The sequence below is a fragment of the Corvus hawaiiensis genome, chromosome 2 (assembly GCF_020740725.1).
Source record: "Corvus hawaiiensis isolate bCorHaw1 chromosome 2, bCorHaw1.pri.cur, whole genome shotgun sequence".
NCBI classification, from domain to species: Eukaryota; Metazoa; Chordata; class Aves; order Passeriformes; family Corvidae; genus Corvus; species Corvus hawaiiensis.
Genome location: NC_063214.1, coordinates 72986579 through 73006776, shown reverse-complemented (window position 1 = coordinate 73006776; position 20198 = coordinate 72986579). Strand labels below are relative to the sequence as shown.

The 20198-nt window shown below is 39.4% G+C and overlaps 1 protein-coding gene across 3 annotated transcripts in view; it reads right to left on the bottom strand.

The window, feature by feature from the left end:
* SLAIN1 (SLAIN motif family member 1) overlaps positions 1 to 20198 on the bottom strand; it is a 50659-nt gene that overhangs the window by 6988 nt on the left and 23473 nt on the right. Inside the window, exons 3-6 of one of the 3 annotated variants that reach the window (XM_048295664.1) lie at positions 14522 to 14671; positions 12487 to 12636; positions 10065 to 10403; positions 330 to 494 (exon numbers count right to left, since the gene is read on the bottom strand). In XM_048295664.1, coding sequence (XP_048151621.1) covers positions 330 to 494; positions 10065 to 10403; positions 12487 to 12636; positions 14522 to 14671 — 804 coding nt within the window. The remainder of the gene's footprint in view (positions 1 to 329; positions 495 to 10064; positions 10404 to 12486; positions 12637 to 14521; positions 14672 to 20198) is intronic. The other 2 variants (XM_048295665.1, XM_048295666.1) reach the window with 2 other exon arrangements.

The following is a 20198-nucleotide window of genomic DNA, read 5'->3' as shown; positions in this document are numbered from 1 at the left end:
TAGTATCAAAACTAAAAATGTCATCTCACATGAATTAATTGCATTTTTCGTGTTTCTACAACACTACTACTTATAAAAAATTCAGTTTTAATGCTGGCACAAGATGAATGGGCAAAGGAAAAAAAAGTGAAGAAATTCTCAATAACAAGACTGGCAGAACTTGCTTTCCAAAACGGAAACTTTGAAAATCCTGAGGTGTATTAAAATCTGGTGCAAAAGAACAGTTTGCTTTTAATTTTTCATAGAACAAAGGGTCAGTGACTGGGACATGTATTCTACTGCTTTATCGATCCCTTGCACGCAGCCAAAGAACACACACAGGTACTTACTACACGACTGCATCCTTGAAATCCCATTACTGGCTCCATGCAAATTGGAGTCAAAGCTCTGACTATTCCTCACAGTGACAGGAGAACCAGCAAAGCCAGCAGTACTGCTAATGGTGGGGGTACTTGGCATCCGAGTGAGGTTAGGCATGCTTCTGCGGAGTTTGTCTGGAGCAAAAGGAGACAACATCCATAATCAGGTCAGAATTTCCAAAGAACACAAGCCACCTCCATGTAATTTCTGTAGAAAATCAGAATTATAACAAACTATTTCAATAAAATGAGAGGTTTTGCTTTACCAGAAGAACATGAGTATGTTATTGACAGCCTTCAAATTGAACCATTATGACTACTGTAACAGCATGATTATTCACAATTTTAAAGACACCAACAGGCAGTACAGCTTCGGAACTGCAAGGATTTAAACAATGAATAATGATGAGTTTCACATAGATGTGTAAAGTAGGTCAGGTGAACCATGCCCTAAATGTGCCTGTTTCTTTGCAGTGAATACAAAAGCAAGTCTGCACTGGCAGTCAGACACAGCTATTTATTCTGTGGATGTCTAAAGACAGGTAAGATAAATCCATCCTAAGTGACTGAAGTCTTGCTTTCAGGTGCCAATAAGATGCTAAATAACTCCATTCCGAACCTAACCTTGTTAGCATGTTAAGTTTCTGCAGGCAGCCACGTGCAAAACCTGCAAAGTCTTGATGCTGTTCAGTTGCTTGAAGCCCTGGGTTGATGTAAGAATTTTCAAATCTGGTGCTTCTCCCTCCTACTTCACTTGTGGTATCTGATTTAATAGGCATTTTCAGAATAGGCTTTTTTGTAGGGCTTTTCACAAAAAGCAAGCTGCAAATGCGCCAAATATTTTGGGGGGGGGTACAACAGCTAAGGCAAGTGTCTAAGAGGTCAAAGGACGTCTGCAACCCCACTCACACCAGTGCATTTGAAGAAAGAAACCAAAACCTTCCTGACATCTCAAGGCAGCTTCCCAACCGTAACACCATCAGGTAGTCTAAGGGAAAACTCTTTTGGTCTCTTCTGCCGTTGGGCCAAAGGGAGATGACTCAGTTTTGTACAATCAGAAGAGACTGGCAAAAAGGCACAGACTGAAGGACCCGATCCTGTGACGTGACAGACTTCAGTAAAGCACCACTGTGGGAAAACAGTGGGTATTTATTAAATTGTCACTGACAACATCACCAAGGTTTGCCTCTTGGCCAGGTTCAGAAACAAGCGCTGCGCCCTGCAGAGGTGGCTATGTCCCTCCTCATAGCATGGCCAGCACAGAGGCCACCAGCTGCTGTTCCTGACATAGGTCCCACTGGCTGGCAGTTGCCTGCCCTCTGCTCTTACACTGCAACAGAAAGCACAGCTATGCTTGTCTTGTAACAGCAGCTACAACTGCTCTCTCCCACAGAGAGCAGGGCATTTCCAGACTGATGCTTTGGTTTTATGCATAGGAACAACACAGCACCCTGCCTGGAACTGCTGGCATGGGTCGACCTCCTGGCTCATACAGGGCAAGTTCAGTTCACAGAAACAACAGATTTATTTAGAAATCTCTGTTGATCAGTCCACATAAATACACAACCTATTTAGCACCATCATTAGCTCCTCTAATCCTTAAAGCTGCTAACAAGTGGAAAGTAATAAGATGTGACAGTACAGTTCTACCTATACAAGTTCTTAGGACTCACTAACAGTAACTTCAATACATGTGATGCCTACATAACTCCAGCAACCTGTGTCAGAGAAAGGCTGTATCTATCTCCACCAGGAAAAGGAAATGTAAGGTTTGAATCCCTGGAAACTAGAGTACAGTCAAATCCTAATAAAGAACTACTGTATGGACGATCTTTCATTAAACGAGTCAGAATTGTGCTTCAGTGACTAATTACTGACAGTGGCAGACCAAAACTCTCAATGGTACAGCCATGAACATTAGCAAAGGGATTACCACTGTGGTGCAGCCAGGTACTAAGTATTAATATCAGTGATGTAACAATGATAGAACAGTTATCAGGCTTCCTAAACTGTCCTGGGGATGCAAACAATAGCACCCAAACAGCTACCGTATGTATCTATTTCTAAAATAGTCAAGAATTTTGCAAACCGAAGAGGGAACTGTCACCCTGTAATGCAATCCTTGGCCAAGAGAGGCAAAAAAATCATGAATATGGAATGTCTGTAGCTACTGTTAATTCTGGAGTCCTAGCCTACCCTTTCAAAGTCCTAGGTGAAATCCTAATTCAACATTACAGAACTTGAGGAAAAAGAGCTTGAGCAGGATGGTGGTAGGGAAGATGGCACTGCATAAAATCGCTTTTTTTAGTATCATTTAGTATCTTTGGACTCTACATGGTCTTCCACTCAGGGTCTGCATCAGCCACCCCAGCATTATTTGTGCCTTGAACTGTCCAGTGGATGCAGCTACAATAGCAGAAAAATAGGTACAGAAGTAGCTTGGATTTCCTCCATGTCTTGGGTGGCCACATGCCTCCTGTTCATTAGTCCCTTCTTGTTCCAGCAGTTTGCTCTGCTGCTGATTCATTCAGTCCTCAGGCAGCAGATTCCTGCTGCACCTGTAAATTCTCATCCATCAAGCAGCTGCGTTACTTCTTTGATGGGTCCTTGTGTCTGCTGAGATAAATGGCCCTGAAAAGCAATGAAAATACCAGGTCAGTTTTGTGTTTGGGGGAAAACCCAGAAATGTTGGCCTTGATGGCATTTTGCAGCTTTCATCTCCTTGGATGATGCATCCTCTTTCATCTCCTTCTTGAAGTTTGTTCTGTCACCTGCTTCCCTCCTAAGAACAGCAGAAATAGTCTTACAGATGTTTTGTTTGTACATGAAACACTGGCTCTTGCGAGCTTAATATATGGAAGCAGAAGGTGGGAATTATATGATTTTAATATTATTTCAGGCCACTGAGATGTGACTAGATATGAACTTGCTGGAAAATACGAGAAGAAAACAAAAATATTTTTCCAAGCTGCTTTCCTTTTCAGACCTCTTTGCTCTCCTAAGACTGATGAGAAAACGAATAGAGAGGAGAAGAAAAGGAGAAGAGATGTATTCTCAGCTGAGAATTCATTTGCTCATGTAGTCCTGTTTGTGATGAATGCTGGAATTTGCTACAGTTTCTGCTACCTCTTCTGCACTAATTTGCTTCAGTGGCAAACCTATAAAAATCATCAGTTGCTTGCAGTTTGTTTTGTTAGGAAGATGTGGATAGTAACACCAGTATGGGACTTCAAAGGACCTACACCCGTTCAAGAAATTACTGGATGTGGCGCTTGATGCCATGGTCTAGTTGGCAAGGTGGTCATCAGTCAACTGGACTCGATCTCTAACAGCATCCACAGTTATTACTGTGACCCACTACTGAGTCTCAACTATAATTTAGGTTGAAATGAATAGGGTGTTTAAGTAGAATGCAGCCATATAAAACATCACATATGTATCTTTGCCTTCCCCAGCCTTCTCCGAGATAAAATATCATGACCTACAGCCATTGACTTCTTGAGGTATTTGTAAGTGTGAAGAAAATTCAAGGATAGGTCATGCAAGGGGAGTTAATAATCAGCTCCTGGTTATTACCACCTTCTAAGAATAAATTATGCATATACACATGTGCTTGTCATTTCATGATCTTTCTCTAGGCAGCATACACTGCCCTTTCACATACCTGCAGTAGAATGAAACATCAAAAATTGCCTACTGCATGTTTACACTTTCCTCCATATGTGGCATCCATGCTGAATTAGCCCATTGCCTCTACAGCACAAGAAAAGCTGGGAATTGAGAAATACAGGATCCTCTGCCCTCAACTGAAAATGGACATGAAAAGGCCACCCCACAGCACAGATCATATTCACTACTGCTAAAAACAGGTCAAAAAGCAGGAAAAAGTGTCCCTTCTTTGTCAAACATTGCACAAAATTACAGTGAAGACAGCAGTTCGCCTCTCACCCAGCTGCTTCAGTTCTGATTTTTTGCCAGGAAGTTCTTCCACTGATACTATTTCTTCTCTGAAGTCAGCTCGGGATCAGTGGTCCAGCTTCCTTCTGGCAGGACACCAGAACAGGCAGCACCTGCCTTCTGTCTTCTGATCCCCTCACCGTTGGTGGCCGTCCCTGTTCCACTGCTCCTTTTTTTTCCTTTCCCTGAGCTACTACTATCACCAGCCAAAGATTAATTCCATGTAGCACACAAGCAGACCTTGTCCTCGGAGCAAAGCTACCTCAGAAGAGGTACATTCTTGGTGGGAGGCCAGATGGGGACTTCTGCAGCAGTCCTTGGTCAGTATCATCTTCTATCTGCCAAAATGTCTCATCCAATGAGGTTCTCCTTACAAGGAGGGCTTATGTAGACTGTACAGTGAAGTGTCTTAAAACACATTTATTCCTTCACTGTTATTCTCTGCAAGTGTTGTCAGTGTTTTATTTGAACAAAAGGACTCCCAAACCTCACCAAAAGTGCAGGAGTGTGATACAATGAATCACAATTATTTGTGTCTCAGAGAAATCTGTATCACTGTTTGAGCTATGTTAGCAGTTCCTTATACATATTTAAATCCTTCACACAAATCCTGCAAATTCAATTCTGCCTTATCTGTATTGTAAAGTCAGGGTAAAACCATAAGGAAAAAACCCATGCTTCTTGATTTTAATATTATGTAGACATTCAGAGTGCATTCTGAAATCCTTAAACTTGTAGACTCTATTACAACTTCACTTCACTGGATTAATTTCTCTTCCTCATCTGTGAAGACTTGAGATGAGTATCTGCATTATATTTGTTATAACATTTGTGACATCCCAAATACACCAGGGTCTTTTTAAAGGTCTGTGGAATCATCAGCTGATACAGCAGAGACATCAGTGTGTAAAAACACAAATACAGACTAAAGCAAGTCCTTCAGGTAAGTGAGTGATGCCATTCTCAGTATTGTCAATACCTACATTTTATTCAGAATTACTACTTTACCTCGTCCTGGCTTCACAGGAATATGTCTCTCACCACAGATAGTTAAGAGCCGATTAAAGATTTTTCCACTAGCCTTCTATGAGTTCCCCACTGATCACTATCCTCAATATAATGCAAAGGTGGCAACGTTAAGATTATTTTCCTCATTTTCTGTCTTAAAGTCTGCAACAATTTCCTAGAGAGAATTTTTCCTTTCTTACCAAGCAAGAGAGGTTCTGAGCAGAAAACACTTCATAAGTCTATGCTGAACCCATATCTAAACACACTGTACTGCCCTTGAAATGCTGCTCTTCTATGGTGTCTGGAGTTTGCTTGGAAAACCCAAACAACAAACAGAAACCACATTTGCAGCTTTCAAACTGAGGCAACAGCCAATGATGTCCATAATATTTTCAAAGTGTAGGCAAGAAAGTAACTCATAACTATTAATTTCTGGAAAATAAAAGCGAAATTTTTCAAGTGAATAGCATCTGTGGCCTGTTTATGAAGGTATAAACCAACTTAAAAACTTAGCTAAAAACCAAGCTAAAAATCAACATGAAAAGCTAATGGAAAATATTTATTAAGATTAACCAGATTGAATGCATTGCTACACCATGAACCACGTATTATTCATCCACCTTCTCACTGTATTATAATAAACTCCTTCTTTACCTGGAATAATTTGTCCAAAGTACAAAGTTTCCAATTTTCACGTATCATAAAAATGTACACCTTAAAATGCACATAAAATAAGGGGTGCCAGGATAAAAGGTTGTGAGCAAGCTGCTCTCAAGATAGGGAAAGTGGGCCTGAACACAAGAAAATCAATCCTATTTTCAGTATCTTGTCTATCCTGGATTTTGATTACTCTGGATCATTTCACAGCACTATAGTTAACCATTACCTGTGGTTTCAGAAAATCGGAAGTATAAAGGGCAAAAATACTAACAGCTATTAAAAATTAATAAAATTACTGAACAAAAATAAAATATATTTTTAAAAAGTTAAAGTGACAGCAGGTACTTTTGCATCAAAGTAACTAAAAGAATGTATATTTATGGACAACATAAAGCAGAAACCAGCTTGGTTTTATGACTTTCGGTGGTATTTCTTATATGAAAATTACTATATATAAAGTATTCTTGATATTAATAGTTAGCAGTGTTTTAAGTTGCTAACCAATAACTTCTTCAAATTAGACTAAGGGGAGAGAGATGTAAGCATAAATCTTTCCACTGCAAACATGTTAAAGGCTTTATTAAAGTATAAAACACACACTAACTAGACAAATTCACTTCAGCTAATTACAACCGGTACTCAAGAGGTGTTCACCTCCTGTCTCTTTCAGATCTTCTTTAAATTAACTATTTCTGACCCACCAACCAATTAAAAAATCCCTGAAAATCAGAATACCTTAAAAAGTTTACAAATGGAACTCTTCTGATGTAACTCATCATTACAGAAAATTCAGCTGATTTAGGAAGAGAGTGTAATTAAACAAGGAAAACAAAATTTCACACAAAGCTTATCTATTACTATATTCTTGCCAGAACTGGCAATAAAACCTACTAGAAAGCAAAGATAATACACAGACTCTACAGACAGTGGCTGTGAAAATGCTGTTTAAAAGGTAACAGGTACACCTACAGCCCATGCTACAAGTGGCCCCAGATACACTTTAAACATATTGCAACATATTTCACATCTAAACATATTTAGATTGGCACACACCTGCCATTTTTGATAGCGTTTACCAGGAGCCATCCAGTACAGCAAGCTGTTGGGGACTGGCAGTAAATATGACTGGCACCATTCATTCAGACTTGAGTGGGTTAAGGCGAGATAAAGAACCTGGACATGAGAGTGGGGGCTACATGGTGTAGTGTGGTCCAGAAGTATGTAATTTTATCTTCAAATAGATGTACAGCAATTTAAAACAGGGCCGTGTGTCAATTTTACAGCAAGGGGAGCACTTTGCTACAATACACTGCCAAGAACAATGTATGAGCTCAAAAGCATAGCTTCCAACACAGCTGGAAAACACCTGAGAGACTATTCTCAACCCCAGAAAAGGCAGAAGATCACCAGAGCAACAGAAATCTGCTACCTAAAATGGAACCCTGTGGATGGAGAACAAGCAGACCTTTGGCTATACTTAAGAGACCAGACATCTGGTGCACAGGTCAGTGCCTATGTGAAGGTACCTCATGCCACCTCAGAGATCCTGGGTTGTTTATGGAATCTAAACAGCACTGACACAGGGTGATGGTGAAGCCAAGGTGCATCAAAGTACCTCATGTAGCTATATGTGGGCAGCTGAATTAGACCCTTCATACAGAGGTGGGCATCCACATCTCAGCATTTAAATGTAGGTGCTTCTCATCAGGCAACCAATATTATACTCCTAGAGTAATTATTATTAGAGTTTTCCAGGTTTATCACACCTTCAGTATATTTTTTACAGGGCAGGTAATTAGGTACCTCAACTAGAGTACCATACCAAACATTATGAAAAGCAAGTAGGGCAGCATCCCTCAAACTATTTGCCTAAAGGCAAAAAATTGTAATTAAGCTAATACATGGACTAGTTTGAGGGAATATTGTGTCAAAGCTAAATACTGGGTTTTTTACCCCAGACTGAGTGTCAAAATTCAGCAGTTACTTGCTGCTTATTCTTCTTTTAAGAAGAGCTCTGTGAATGACCAGATGAAGCAGGGGCCAGACCCTTGACTGCACATACAAGAACGTAAGTGATCTCTCTGGGGGAAGACAGAGGAATAAAGATTTGGGAAGACTGTTGGAATGGCCAAGTCAGCACAGCACACGGTATTTTTGACAATTTTTAATTATGGATCATGCTTTCCACACATACTGAAGGCAGAAACTGAAAGTTCAGTTCTTCCATCTTTCACACCCCTCCTTCTCAACTGGCTGGGTAAACTAACAGTGTGGAACACATCATCCATCACAGAGAGCTTCAGACAAATTCTTGTTTTGGAGTCTACCTCCATTTCAACGTGTAGGAATTCTTGAGAGACAATGAAATTGTTGCCAAGAAGGTATGTGCTAATAAGAGGATGTTGTAATACTACGAAGACATACTCAATACAGTGAACACTTGACTCCTTATCTCCTTGTCTGCCAAAAAACACAGCCAAAGTAAAATGTTTCTCACCATCAGTATTTGCCACTTACATGGATCAGAGCTGCATGTGTTAGAGGCTGAAGGTGTGGAAGCTGAGGAGATAATTCCCTTCTAAAGACAGTGACTATTATAGCACTGTTTGTCATTCCTGCAAACAGGTAACTGCAGTCACATGTCCAACTTCTGGGTGATGCCAAACACATTATCCTCAGAGTTCTTGAGAAAAACGTCAACCAGGTAATAAAATTGGTGGTGTTTTACATTTATACACTTTGTAGTTAATAAACTAAGAGTCTAGTGTTTTTAGTGCCTTAAAGGTTTCCATGCCATTCCATGCAGGAAATCCAGTGCTTAAGTTCCACTGACATGAAATATCCATGCCTTTCCATGCAGGAAATCCAGTGCTTAACTTCCATTGACGTGAAACATGAAAAAATTATTTAAAACACATTTGGGAGCCACATAAAAGCACGGCAACAACACATCATTCTCTTATTCCTGAACAAAAATGCCCCAAAGCCTTCCTTTCTATCTCCCAACATTTCTGCAAGCCCAGCATTATTGTCCCATTCTTGTACCTCCCTGACAAGAAAAGCAACATTAAAATTAATATGGCACAAATGCTGTACTAACAGACACCCACGCTGCTCTACCCTCTGTTAACATCACCTCTCCTTCTATACTGCCACTTGTCAATTATACTTCCATGCCATTACTTTGAATAGAAATGGTTTGGGCACCAACCTGTCATGTCTCATTTTTCAGAAAAGCAACATGCATATATACCTGTAGCACCAAAAATAGCAACTATATGTTGTTTTGAACAACACATTTATTTCCTTGCCCAAGGGTGAGCTGTAATCTGTAATGTTACATACAAAACCCTGGCTGGAAATGGACTGTTTAGAATTAACTTGGGGGGAAGACCCAAGGTATAGGAAAGTAAAATGCAGCAGAAAGAAGAAAATTGTGATTATAGTAAGGAAAGAAAAGAAGTAAACAGCAATAATGGAGGGTAATTTAAACAGTGAGTAAGCACTGAGAGACAAATGTTCCAGACCCTAGAACATATCTCAAATGCAGTATGAAAAAGCAGCAATGTCTCAGGATAGTTTGGGAGTGACATTACCTCCAACTACTTTAACAATCAGCCCCTATAAGATCTGGAACAGAAGCAAAGTGTCATAAGCACCCCTCACAGCACAGCTGCATTAACAGCAAACTCAGGAATAAGAAAGAAAATGAAAATCTGAAAACCCTGATCTGTATTTTACTGCATCCACAATGGACATGTGTACATCAAGCTTGAAAGCCCCAGAGGTGGTTCTAACCGACTATTAGCCTGCTAAAACATGCTCTTCTTTACTTCCTGTTTCTTTCTTCATTTGTGGTCAACTTTGCAGCATTTTAAAACAGACTAAAGCAACAGCTTTCATGACCAGGTCATGACAGATTACATTTTGTAGAAAACTGCTTAACAGTTAACAGTTAACATATCTTAATCATTTACACAAGCTTAAACTATTTGTCACAATTTATGTACAATTCATCTTTAATATGGCACTGGCACTTGGCAGAGAAAAGACCACTTCTCAGAAAAGCATGCAACCCACCTCCATTAATCCTATTTGGTTGCTGCTCTGGAGTTTGGGCTTGAGGAGAGTAGAAGGGCTGCTGATAAGTATTTGTAGGGAATTGTGGGGAAGTAGGGCTCCTCCTGCAGTCCCGGATACTGGAGAAAGTCTGTGAGTGAGGAATCCCTCTTTGGAAGGGGGAGCAGCGAGTCAGACGTGGCTGTGGAGGTGGAAGGCGGTCAAACTCTTCCTCATCCTCAAGACTATAGTGATCATACTCCTGGTCACTGCATGTCCCTTTTTTTCCCGCATGCAGAGAAACACTGGAAGTGTGCCTTGACACAGATGCTGAAGTTGAAGCATAGTCTTGCCTAAGGCCTGTAAATTCCAAGAGGAGGATGATTCAGCTTCTGCTAAGTGATTAACTCTTAATATGCACTTCAATCTTGAAAACGAAGCAGGTAAGCAGACAATTTTACAGCAAGAATTGGATTTAAAATGTAATCAGGCTGAAGATCTGACGTAGGATTCATCTCATCTACCTTTCAGGCATCTGATCTACCTTTCAGGCATCTAAGTCTGAATTCTTTCCCTCAAAATCTTTTTAAATAAAATACTAAAAAAGAATACAGGAGTCTCCAAAAGACATCTTCGATGCCTTTCTTAAGATGAACCACCCTCAGGAGGTACCTATTTCTCTGCCAATAAAAAGACCACATGGGTACTAAGTTTTTAACTTCCCAATACTCTTAATTAGAGGAATTGCACTCACATTAGTTTTCCAAGCTATTGATATTAAACTTTTGTATTCATGCAACAAAAATGTTTACAACAACATTTGTTAAACTTACAACCCATCTAGATCTTCTGGCTCTCCAACCTCCCTGAACAAGAACTGGTTCCTGATAGCATCCAGTATCATGGACAAGGCTTAGTGGTAACACAACTGTATTTTACACAGGTACACAATCCTACCACCCTATTCTCAGAATGCCAGGTTTTGAAAACCATCTCGCTATTAGCACTACCCTGTAAGAGCCTGTTTGCTCCAGGTCAAGTGAGAGGGAAGCATTCACATCCCTTGCACATGCCTCCTTTCTCCAAATGCACAGCAGCTAAGGAAAAAACATTGCGCTTCCAGGAGCCAAGTAATTATCTGACAGTAGCTGCAGATAACAACCTTCCTAGACTTACAAGAAGCCCTCAGCTTTAACAGATGTCTTTGCCTCATAATGGAAACTTCTTAATATGCTTCCTCACCCCCTCCTCGAGTGGGAGTTTCTATTTCTGGCTGTGAAGAGAGCGTGCCTGTGTGCACGTATAGAACTGCCACCTTCCACGGGATTAAGTGGTCAACAACTGTCACATGCTCAAACATTCCCCACCAGCTGCTGCTACAAGGATGAGATACAACCACTGCACCTGACACAGAACAGAAGAAAAACCAGCATTTTTCTTTCCAGTCTGCCAATGCCCTGATTCCTTAAAGAGCTAAGTACCCAAAGTACTTTTTAAACCTTACTCTAAAAAAGATGAGCACAGCTGTCATTTAAGTAATGCAATCCTTTGTATCTTTGACAGTCATATATTTTTTTGCTTTTTAAAATTAGAACACTTGTTAATTTTGCTGCAGAACATGATGCGTGCCACTAGATACTCCGCAAGTTCTCCTGTTGACAGGTGATCACTCTGCCTGCTCAGTCTGGTGGCTTCAGCCAGACCACAGCTCTGATTTTTTCTTCCCATTTTGTTATTTTTGTTTTATATAATCACTTATTACTTGGCATTTTCATTCAGGCCCCATCTATGAATTTCTCTTGCTTCTAATCTCATCACTTCCTCCTTGATATCTCACTTGTCACTAACAGGATGCGAAACAGATACTCCACTTACTGTCTCAGTGACCTCTAAGTCAAATGCCCTTTATTTATTAATAAAGAAATTTTACAGAAACTACTATTAAGCTAAACTATAATCTATCTCAAAGAAGACTCTAGGCTCAGATTTGTGCATTATCAGTAGTTTTAAACCAAGATATTAAATTTAAAGGCCCCAATTCAGTATTTAAGGGGCATTTAATTTCAAAACTCACCTGACAATTTAAGAAAATTGAAGTGGAGGCAAAAGAAGCCAAGAGAGCTGCTTATTTTTACCTTTCTCTTGAAATGCACGTATGAGAACAATGCTTTAGCATCTTCCCTCTCCAGAAATAATTTTATTTCAATTTATATTCAGAAAAATATAAACATCAAATTTTGAAATCCAGTACCAGTTCAGACTAACCTTAACCCAACAACGTGCACACCTTCTCCGTGCAGGTGAAGAGTCTTTCCACCTGCCACTCAAGAGACAACACCGTTTAAAAAAGAACCATTTGACGGGAGACCAGACTGGAGCAGTTTTAACTTTTATGGGAAATCTTCCTCAGACTATTATGAAAACCAAAAAAAGCACCACCTACTCTCCTCCTGTAGACGAGCCATGATCTGAACATCAGTGAGGTCCTGCAGCTTGTATCCCATGGAAATGGAATCATCTTCCAGCTCTGAAGTGCTCAGTTCACTGTCTATGGATGACTGTGGACTCAAAGGGGAACTCCTAGAAATGTACCCTATATAAGAAAACATACACTTTAGGCTACAAATATGTCTGGCCAGCTTTCATTCAGAATCACCTGCTCTTTACATTACAATACCTGAAAACATTTTCTGAACAGCACATAAAAACTTTCAGAAGTGTAGTTCAATTCAGTAACAATTAGCAAAGAGCTTTGATATTCATGAGAGGTATTAAGTGTAGGAATGGATCATTCCTCGGCTTGTTCCCAAAATAGCATTGCATAGCCTAGACAATGAATAATTTACCCAATACTGTTCTGATACAGCTCAGATTTGTTAATGTAGTCTAACCACATCGGCATTTGCATCTCTCTTGTGGCACTGTGGTTCGCCCTACCCTGTTTTGAAAAACAAGTGGGTATGTGTCACCAACTTCTGCTCAGTACTCAGATGCTGTGTCAGAGCCGTTTAGCTAATTGTACTGTTCTTTTTTTAAACTGTTTGTAATTATCATATAAATCAATGACAGTAACAATTAAGATTGAACATTATGCAACAGAGAAAGCATTGCTTCCTTCACAGAGCTACCTTTTGGAAAGGCTCTGGATTCTACTTTTTCCCCGTGTGCGACAGTGAAATATAAACTAATTTGCAATCAGTTGCATAAACTAGTTGTTGTCCAACTTTAAAGAAAAATCTCTAAATCAACTAAAACAGTAAATAATTTTCTAATATCCTCTGGACCACCAGAGACCCACACCCTGCAGGGCAAGAATTGTTGTGACTATGGGTCACCAGTTGTGCTTGTATTACAGGTGTGTTTGCATCCTCTTGCACTGCTGAAAGCAGCCACCTAAAATTCATCCTAAATTCAGCTATTTTCTAATATCTCCAAAAGAAAAGGACAGGCAGGGGATTACTTTGCTTTGGAAGGATTGTATGGAGTAAATGTGTTTGCTTTCTTTCTTAAATGTGCAAGTTACAGCAGTCCCTGAGGTTCCGCACAGGTAGTAACAGCTGTGCTCTTTTGGAGCAGCACTGGGAAGCTAGACAAGGTACCTGAGGCTATCTCAAACAGCATGAGTTCATTTAGGAACTAGGCTTCATCCCACTGAATAGGGAGTACATTTCACTCACATGCAGACAGCTACAGCAGGCGCTGTCTCAAGCTGTATCTCACCCACAGTGCCCATATCCCTTAAAACAGGGCTTTCTGCAGTGATTTCATGCATCGTAAGGAACACTGCATGCAGATCGGTGGGATACTGATGCTGACATCCTCAGCCCATGCCTGCTCCAGCCAGCAATAAAATGTTAATGCCTCTCCCCCAGAAGATTATTTTCTCCACTACCACTGCAGTTTAAGAGAAGTCATAGATACAAACTGACTCCTGATATCTGTAGTGAAGAAGGAAAATGCAAATCCCTTCAATTTACAGACCACAGAAAGTTTCCAGCTTTCCTAGGACTTGTGTGTTCCCTGAAAATCAGTAGAAAAAAAAATAAATCTTAAACATTAGCAACAAGACTAGTATGAAAACAGGCATAGATTTGCCAGCTCTTTTTATCATAGAGAAATTCTCGTTGCAATTTCATTACACAGCTGCATGTATGTTTCTGCAGACGCAAGGAAGGGGCACCATGGGGCAGAAATGAGCAACAAAGCTGGGGACTGTTTTAAGTTGATACAGTCACAACTGTACTATTGGGTGACTCATTAGTTATATCTACTAGCATCACTTTCCCATAACATGCTGCATAACACCTATAGTTAACAGCCATATTTTAGGTCATTTAAAAAAAACGCAACAATCTCCCTCTGACATGCGAGTTCATAGACAATCATTCAAAAAGTGTACTGCTGTTAAATGCTAGCAGGATTAGATTAAATCAAGCATTTTTGTAAGCACTGTAAATCAATAAAAAGATAAGCATTACCTGTCCGTTCGGGTGTTAGTATTGCTTTACTGGAGGTTTTAGAGAAGCTGGGACTATTAAAGCCATTGGTATATGGGGTGAGTCTTGCAACAGGACTATAGGGGAAAGCCAAGGAGACAGGCGTAGAGAAGAGGTTCCGCCATCGGCTAGCTGTTACAGGTGTGAGGGAGGAGGGGAAAAAACAAGATTTACAGTTATTAATAGAACAGTACCGTTAGAGAGAAAAAGCATCTCATCTTAATCTGTTCATCATACATTTTTTACTTATTACAAAAGCAAAATAATGGTGAATATTCCACAGCAAATCAGAGTATCAGCATAGTCTTTTACATGTAGAAGTGAGCTCCAAGAAGTTTTCCAGCAAATATATCTGTTTACTATTTTCTATGTATATACCTTTTTTGGTATTTATTCATCACATACATCACTGGGTGACAACACACAAATAATAGAGGAAGTAAAAACTGCTACAGTTAGAAGAGAAACAAAAACGAAATTTGTTGTGCTCTTCAAGGAATTGTTAATGGCAATCAATCATCACACAATTCAATTACCAACAAAATTATCAGTTATGGGAGTTAAGAGACACAGTAGTAAAAGACGCTTAACCATGAAGAGCTAAAAACAACTGTAATCCCATATCAAGCTTTTAAGCTACCATATTTTCCCTTCTCTTTTTACAGCATAAAACTCCTGATTGCATAAGCACTTTTTTTTTTTTTTCTTTTTTCACTGTTTCTGGAGTAACAAAACAAGGTATCCCTTTTTCTACATATTGTTTACAAAAAGCTTGCAAGGCACCTGGTCTTCTAAGCAGTATCAGAAAGCGCTCAAAGTAGGCAAAAATAAAGCTAAAGGCTTATTTAATTTACATTTATTTACCTTTTCTTAGCTCATCCAGTAAAAATATTAATACAACTATCCTTTGTTTCGCCTATTTTACATACCTTGAAAAAGTAAAATAAACAACATTCCCAAGCTCTTCCAAAAATAAATAAATATTAGTAATAAAATTGTTTTAAGAAAAAGGGAAATTTTAAAATATATAAATTTCAGAGAACTCATACAGATACAAGGAAAGATGAAAAACATATGACAGTATTGGGTTTTTATAATAGAATCTATTTTGTACTCACAGATGTTAAGTACAGTGACACAAGAGGGGGAGCCAGGAACATACTTATACTTAGCTTTGAAACCAATGGCATAAAAAAATAAAGCCATTCTCCATCACATGGCTACTTAAAACCACAATCTGCTGTGTTATTTGGACCTGTTCATCTGGTCATTTTACACACTAACAGCTACTCAAAAAATACTCAAGTTTTCTGTTTTCAAACCTCACTACCACCAAAACGATTTAGCAGGACACAAAAACTTTATTCCTCCTCCTTGCTAACATCAATTCCAAGCAGCCATGGGAACAGCAGGGAAGGATGTCTTGGCAGGCTGTCAGTCACATCTTCACAACCTTTTGGAGTAACCAGTTTGTCACCAATCCAAACTATTCCTTTTGCTTTGACTCACTTAAATGTATCCTGGGTTTGTAAGGCGTACAAGCCTTTTCAACTCTTCCCATAAGCGCTGCTAAGCTTGGAGTGAAGACAACTGCCTGGTTACAGCACAGGCACAAAGCAGTCTGCTGGGGACAGGGAGTACCTGCAGGGCTCAAGCTCTGAGGAAGGTAGCTAAGTACACATTAGTAACATATAAAAATTCAAACAGTATTCTTTGCTGTCCCGTCATCGAAGAATTATTGCAATTCTCTCATTTTTGGTGATTCTAGCTCCTTCAAGCTCAAGGAAACCCAAAATTCTGAGATCTTTAAAGGCAGCACCAGCACCACTTTCAGGAAATTGCTCGATGCCAAGCCACACAACACAGACTTCCCGCCTGGATTCTTTGTCCTTAAAGTGATCAGTTCTAAAGTGAAGCATTCAAGTGTCTCAGGACAAAAAGGAGAGCAAATACAGATGGACACAACTCTACAAACTAGCAATTAACACAAATCCCTGGGGATGAGATTAATTCACAAGGTGTTAATAACAGCAAATTGATCTGAGGCATTCACTGAAAGAAATGCATACGACAAGAGTAGATCTCAGTATCACATCCACAGTTAATGTCTGTCATGTCCACCAGGAACCATCAATAAGAGCAAGGGATGACAGCTCCTTGCGATTTCATTTTCCTGCCTAGCACAAGCTACTGCTTTGTAGCAGCCTGATCACTTGCCAGGCCAATTAGCTGCCAGCATGTTCTCACCCCCAGATGTGGTCAGGCACACAGTATAAATAAACATCATTCATTACCCTCTACAATAACTGCTGTGAGCTGGCCCACGGAGCACAAGGCAACGGTTATCGTGACTATGAAAGCAAGAACCCACACCAAGAATACAATCAGTATTTATGGCCAACCAGATTTCAAACTCCTCTTTCAAATGACATGTGTTCTCAGGGAAAGGTGGATGGAAGAGGCCAAGAAGCTCTATCTACACTAACCTCTATATATACTAAATCTCTAGGGATACCAATGTAAAATATTCACAATTCTACAAATTTCTGTCACTGTGCCCAAAACAGAGCTTTGTAGTTTAAGCATCAGGAAAGGATGGATACTTTTGAGGCATGTGGTTAAATCCATTGTTTAGAATCAAATACAGAAAATGGTTTTCATTATATTTCAAATGGAAATATCAATGTACAAATTGACTACTTTACCATACTAACAAAGACATCAAAATTAGACTTACTGAAGTCTTGTGCTAATGCCAAAACCATAAAAAGGTACGTAGGAAGCGAGTGCTACAGATATGTAGGCAAATACGTAAACTCATGTAAAATTTGTTAAATCCCAAAATTGTGCAATGGATAGTCATTTTAGAATAGTTATTTTCCTCCAAACTGAATCTTAGACTGTCCTGGTTAGCATGATAAGCACCAGTCTACTACGCATGGATGAGACAATGTTTTTAAGACCTTTATTTTAAGTTTAAAATACCAGCTGTTAAGCTCTGAATTTTACAGTATTTGTAGCTTCTTCTTAAAGCCCCAGTGCCAGTTGCCTGCAGATGAAGATGACTGGGTACCCTTTAAAAACAAAGTTTCTAATCTTAGCAGTTGAATAGAAACATAAATAATCCTGCTCTGAGTAACTTACAGTGAAGATGCACTGAAGGAAGGAAGAGATTCGGCCATGGAAAGGAAAACAGGGGCATCTGTTTCCACCAAGAGAAAAGAAGCAAAAAAATCCATTTCATTTACTGACAGCAAAGAGGTAAATGCTTTCAATTTGACTTCTTGAAGTATTAAAGCGGTGGAACAAATATTGTAATAAAATAAATTGTCCCAGTCATCTTAAGTCTACAGTTATTAGAAGTGTCCAACTTTTTGGGTGTGATTTCCTTGGTTTTGGTAAATTCTTAGAAAACAGACTGCTGATAATGCACTGTGTTACACAGTACCTACTCTAATATGTTAAAAAAGGACTTTTCAAACTGACCATTTAAGTAAGCAATCAAAACCTTTCCTTCAAAAAATAAAATCAGCAACAAGTGAGAGTGCTCAGATCTTTAAAATATTTACTAACAGAACTGAAGGTTTAAAAATTAATTAAGACCTTATTTTTATAACATTCCTGGAGCTATCAAAAGGCTAAAACAGATGAAAATAGTAACTCATATAGGAAAATATGAGCAACTAATTAAAAAATAAAAATACTCACCATCATGACTCCTGTGAATTATCAGTATTTAGTAAGAACTGCTAGAAAATTTCACAGGAAAGCCTGAACAAATGAACATCTACAGAACTGCACTGCTCAAAAGGAGCGGCCCACCCTGCAAAACCACAGGATGCTGTACCATCTTTAAAGCAATTCCCATCCTAAAATTAGTTCCTCATTTAAGCTATATAAAGTAAAAGAACTTCCTAAACATATACAGAAGCATGTTTTTGAAAGGGAAGATGAAATTTGCCTTTTAAATTCGTGGAAATGTTCATCACCTGGAACACAAGGTAAAAATTGGCAGAGATCCTCATTATGTTGTTTTAATTTTGAGGGGGTTATACTGATGTAATCAGGGACAGTTCAAGCACAGGACCTCTACCTGAGGAATCAGATACACCTAGAACATCAGATGTGATATATCTAGGACATGTGGGTGACCAAGCACTGGAACAGGTTGCCCAGAGACGTTGCGGAGTCTCCCACACTGGAGATACTTGAAAGCCATATGGACACAACCCTATGCAATGTGTTATAGGATGACCCTGCTTGAGCACAGAGGTTGGACCAGATGACCCACTGTGGTCCCTGCCACATTGAGCCATTCTGTGATTCTGTGGATTCTATTAGCTAAGGCTATCAGGGTTTCCAAGAAACCAAATCAAGTACACGCACATTATAAACACCTTCTACTTTCATAACTCCATCATGGAACTCAGCGAGCTCAGTTTGCCAGAACAAGAACTTACTTCCACTCTAAGCAACACAAATAAAAAGTACTCTTTTGCTGTTAATACAGAAAACAGTAAAATCATATATATCAGTGTTGTACTACTGACTAAACATGCTAAATTATATGAAGCATTATCTGGCTTGTTTATCCACTCAAGTTAGCTTAAGTTTTGTACAGATCTCCAGGGCCAAAGTCAAAAATACATTTTAAGCTCAAGCTGAAAACAAATTATATTTCATACATGCAGACATTTGAAATATGGGTTCTAATTACATAGCCTGAACAAAATCCTCTTTCAAGCCAGCACTGAAGGAACATTTACAATACTGTCAATCCACAGTACTGCAAATACTTTCCTGCCATAGAGCAGAAAACCCAAACCACTTCCCTGGTGCATTCTGCATATGTGTGGCTACATAGCAGCCACACTTAAAGATATCTCTCATGGGAGATACCATAAATACAGAGACCTATATGGAAAACAGAAGCATTTAGCTGATCACAGGAGAAAATCAGGAGTACTACGAAGGAATTCAAAACTCTCTCTTTACCATAGAAAAGAATGCCTAAGCCAGCTAAGAGGCATCACCTCAGTGAGGTATATCTACTATCTCCCTCCCAAAGATGGGTATTTAACCTTCACTTTTGGTTCCTGTAAAAAAGCAATTCAGAGTTTGAAAACTACTCCTGCAGTCAGATACACATCTGGGAATAGCTAAGTGTCTAATACGCCTGAAAAGACTGACAGAGGAAAACATGAAGGTATTCCCCACTACCCATTGATTAGTGCTGTTATTGGGACACTGGCTCAAGAAGCAGGAAACACAGGTTCCCACTACTCAGCAGCCTGTGGAGATTTACGTGAGTCACTTGAAAACTCAGAGCTCCTGTAAGAACTTGAAGCAGTACCAGGTAGAAGACAGGTGCTAGATACTTACTGGGAACCAATACTGTGCTGCCCTATCCTGTAACAGATCTTCAGGGAGCCAGGTTTTCAAAGAAGGAGAATCTGTATTTCAGTAGCTCCCGAATACATGGACCTCAGAAGTACGTGCAATCCTTTGGTCTGTTTCACGGGGTGAGGCATTCAGCTTCCGTGCTCAGAAGGACTGTAACACCTTCCACAGTTTATCAAAACACAGTGCTTCAAAGCTTTCCTTTGCAATTTTAAGTCCTAAAAATTCACATTTTTGAAAGAATTATGGGTTTACAATT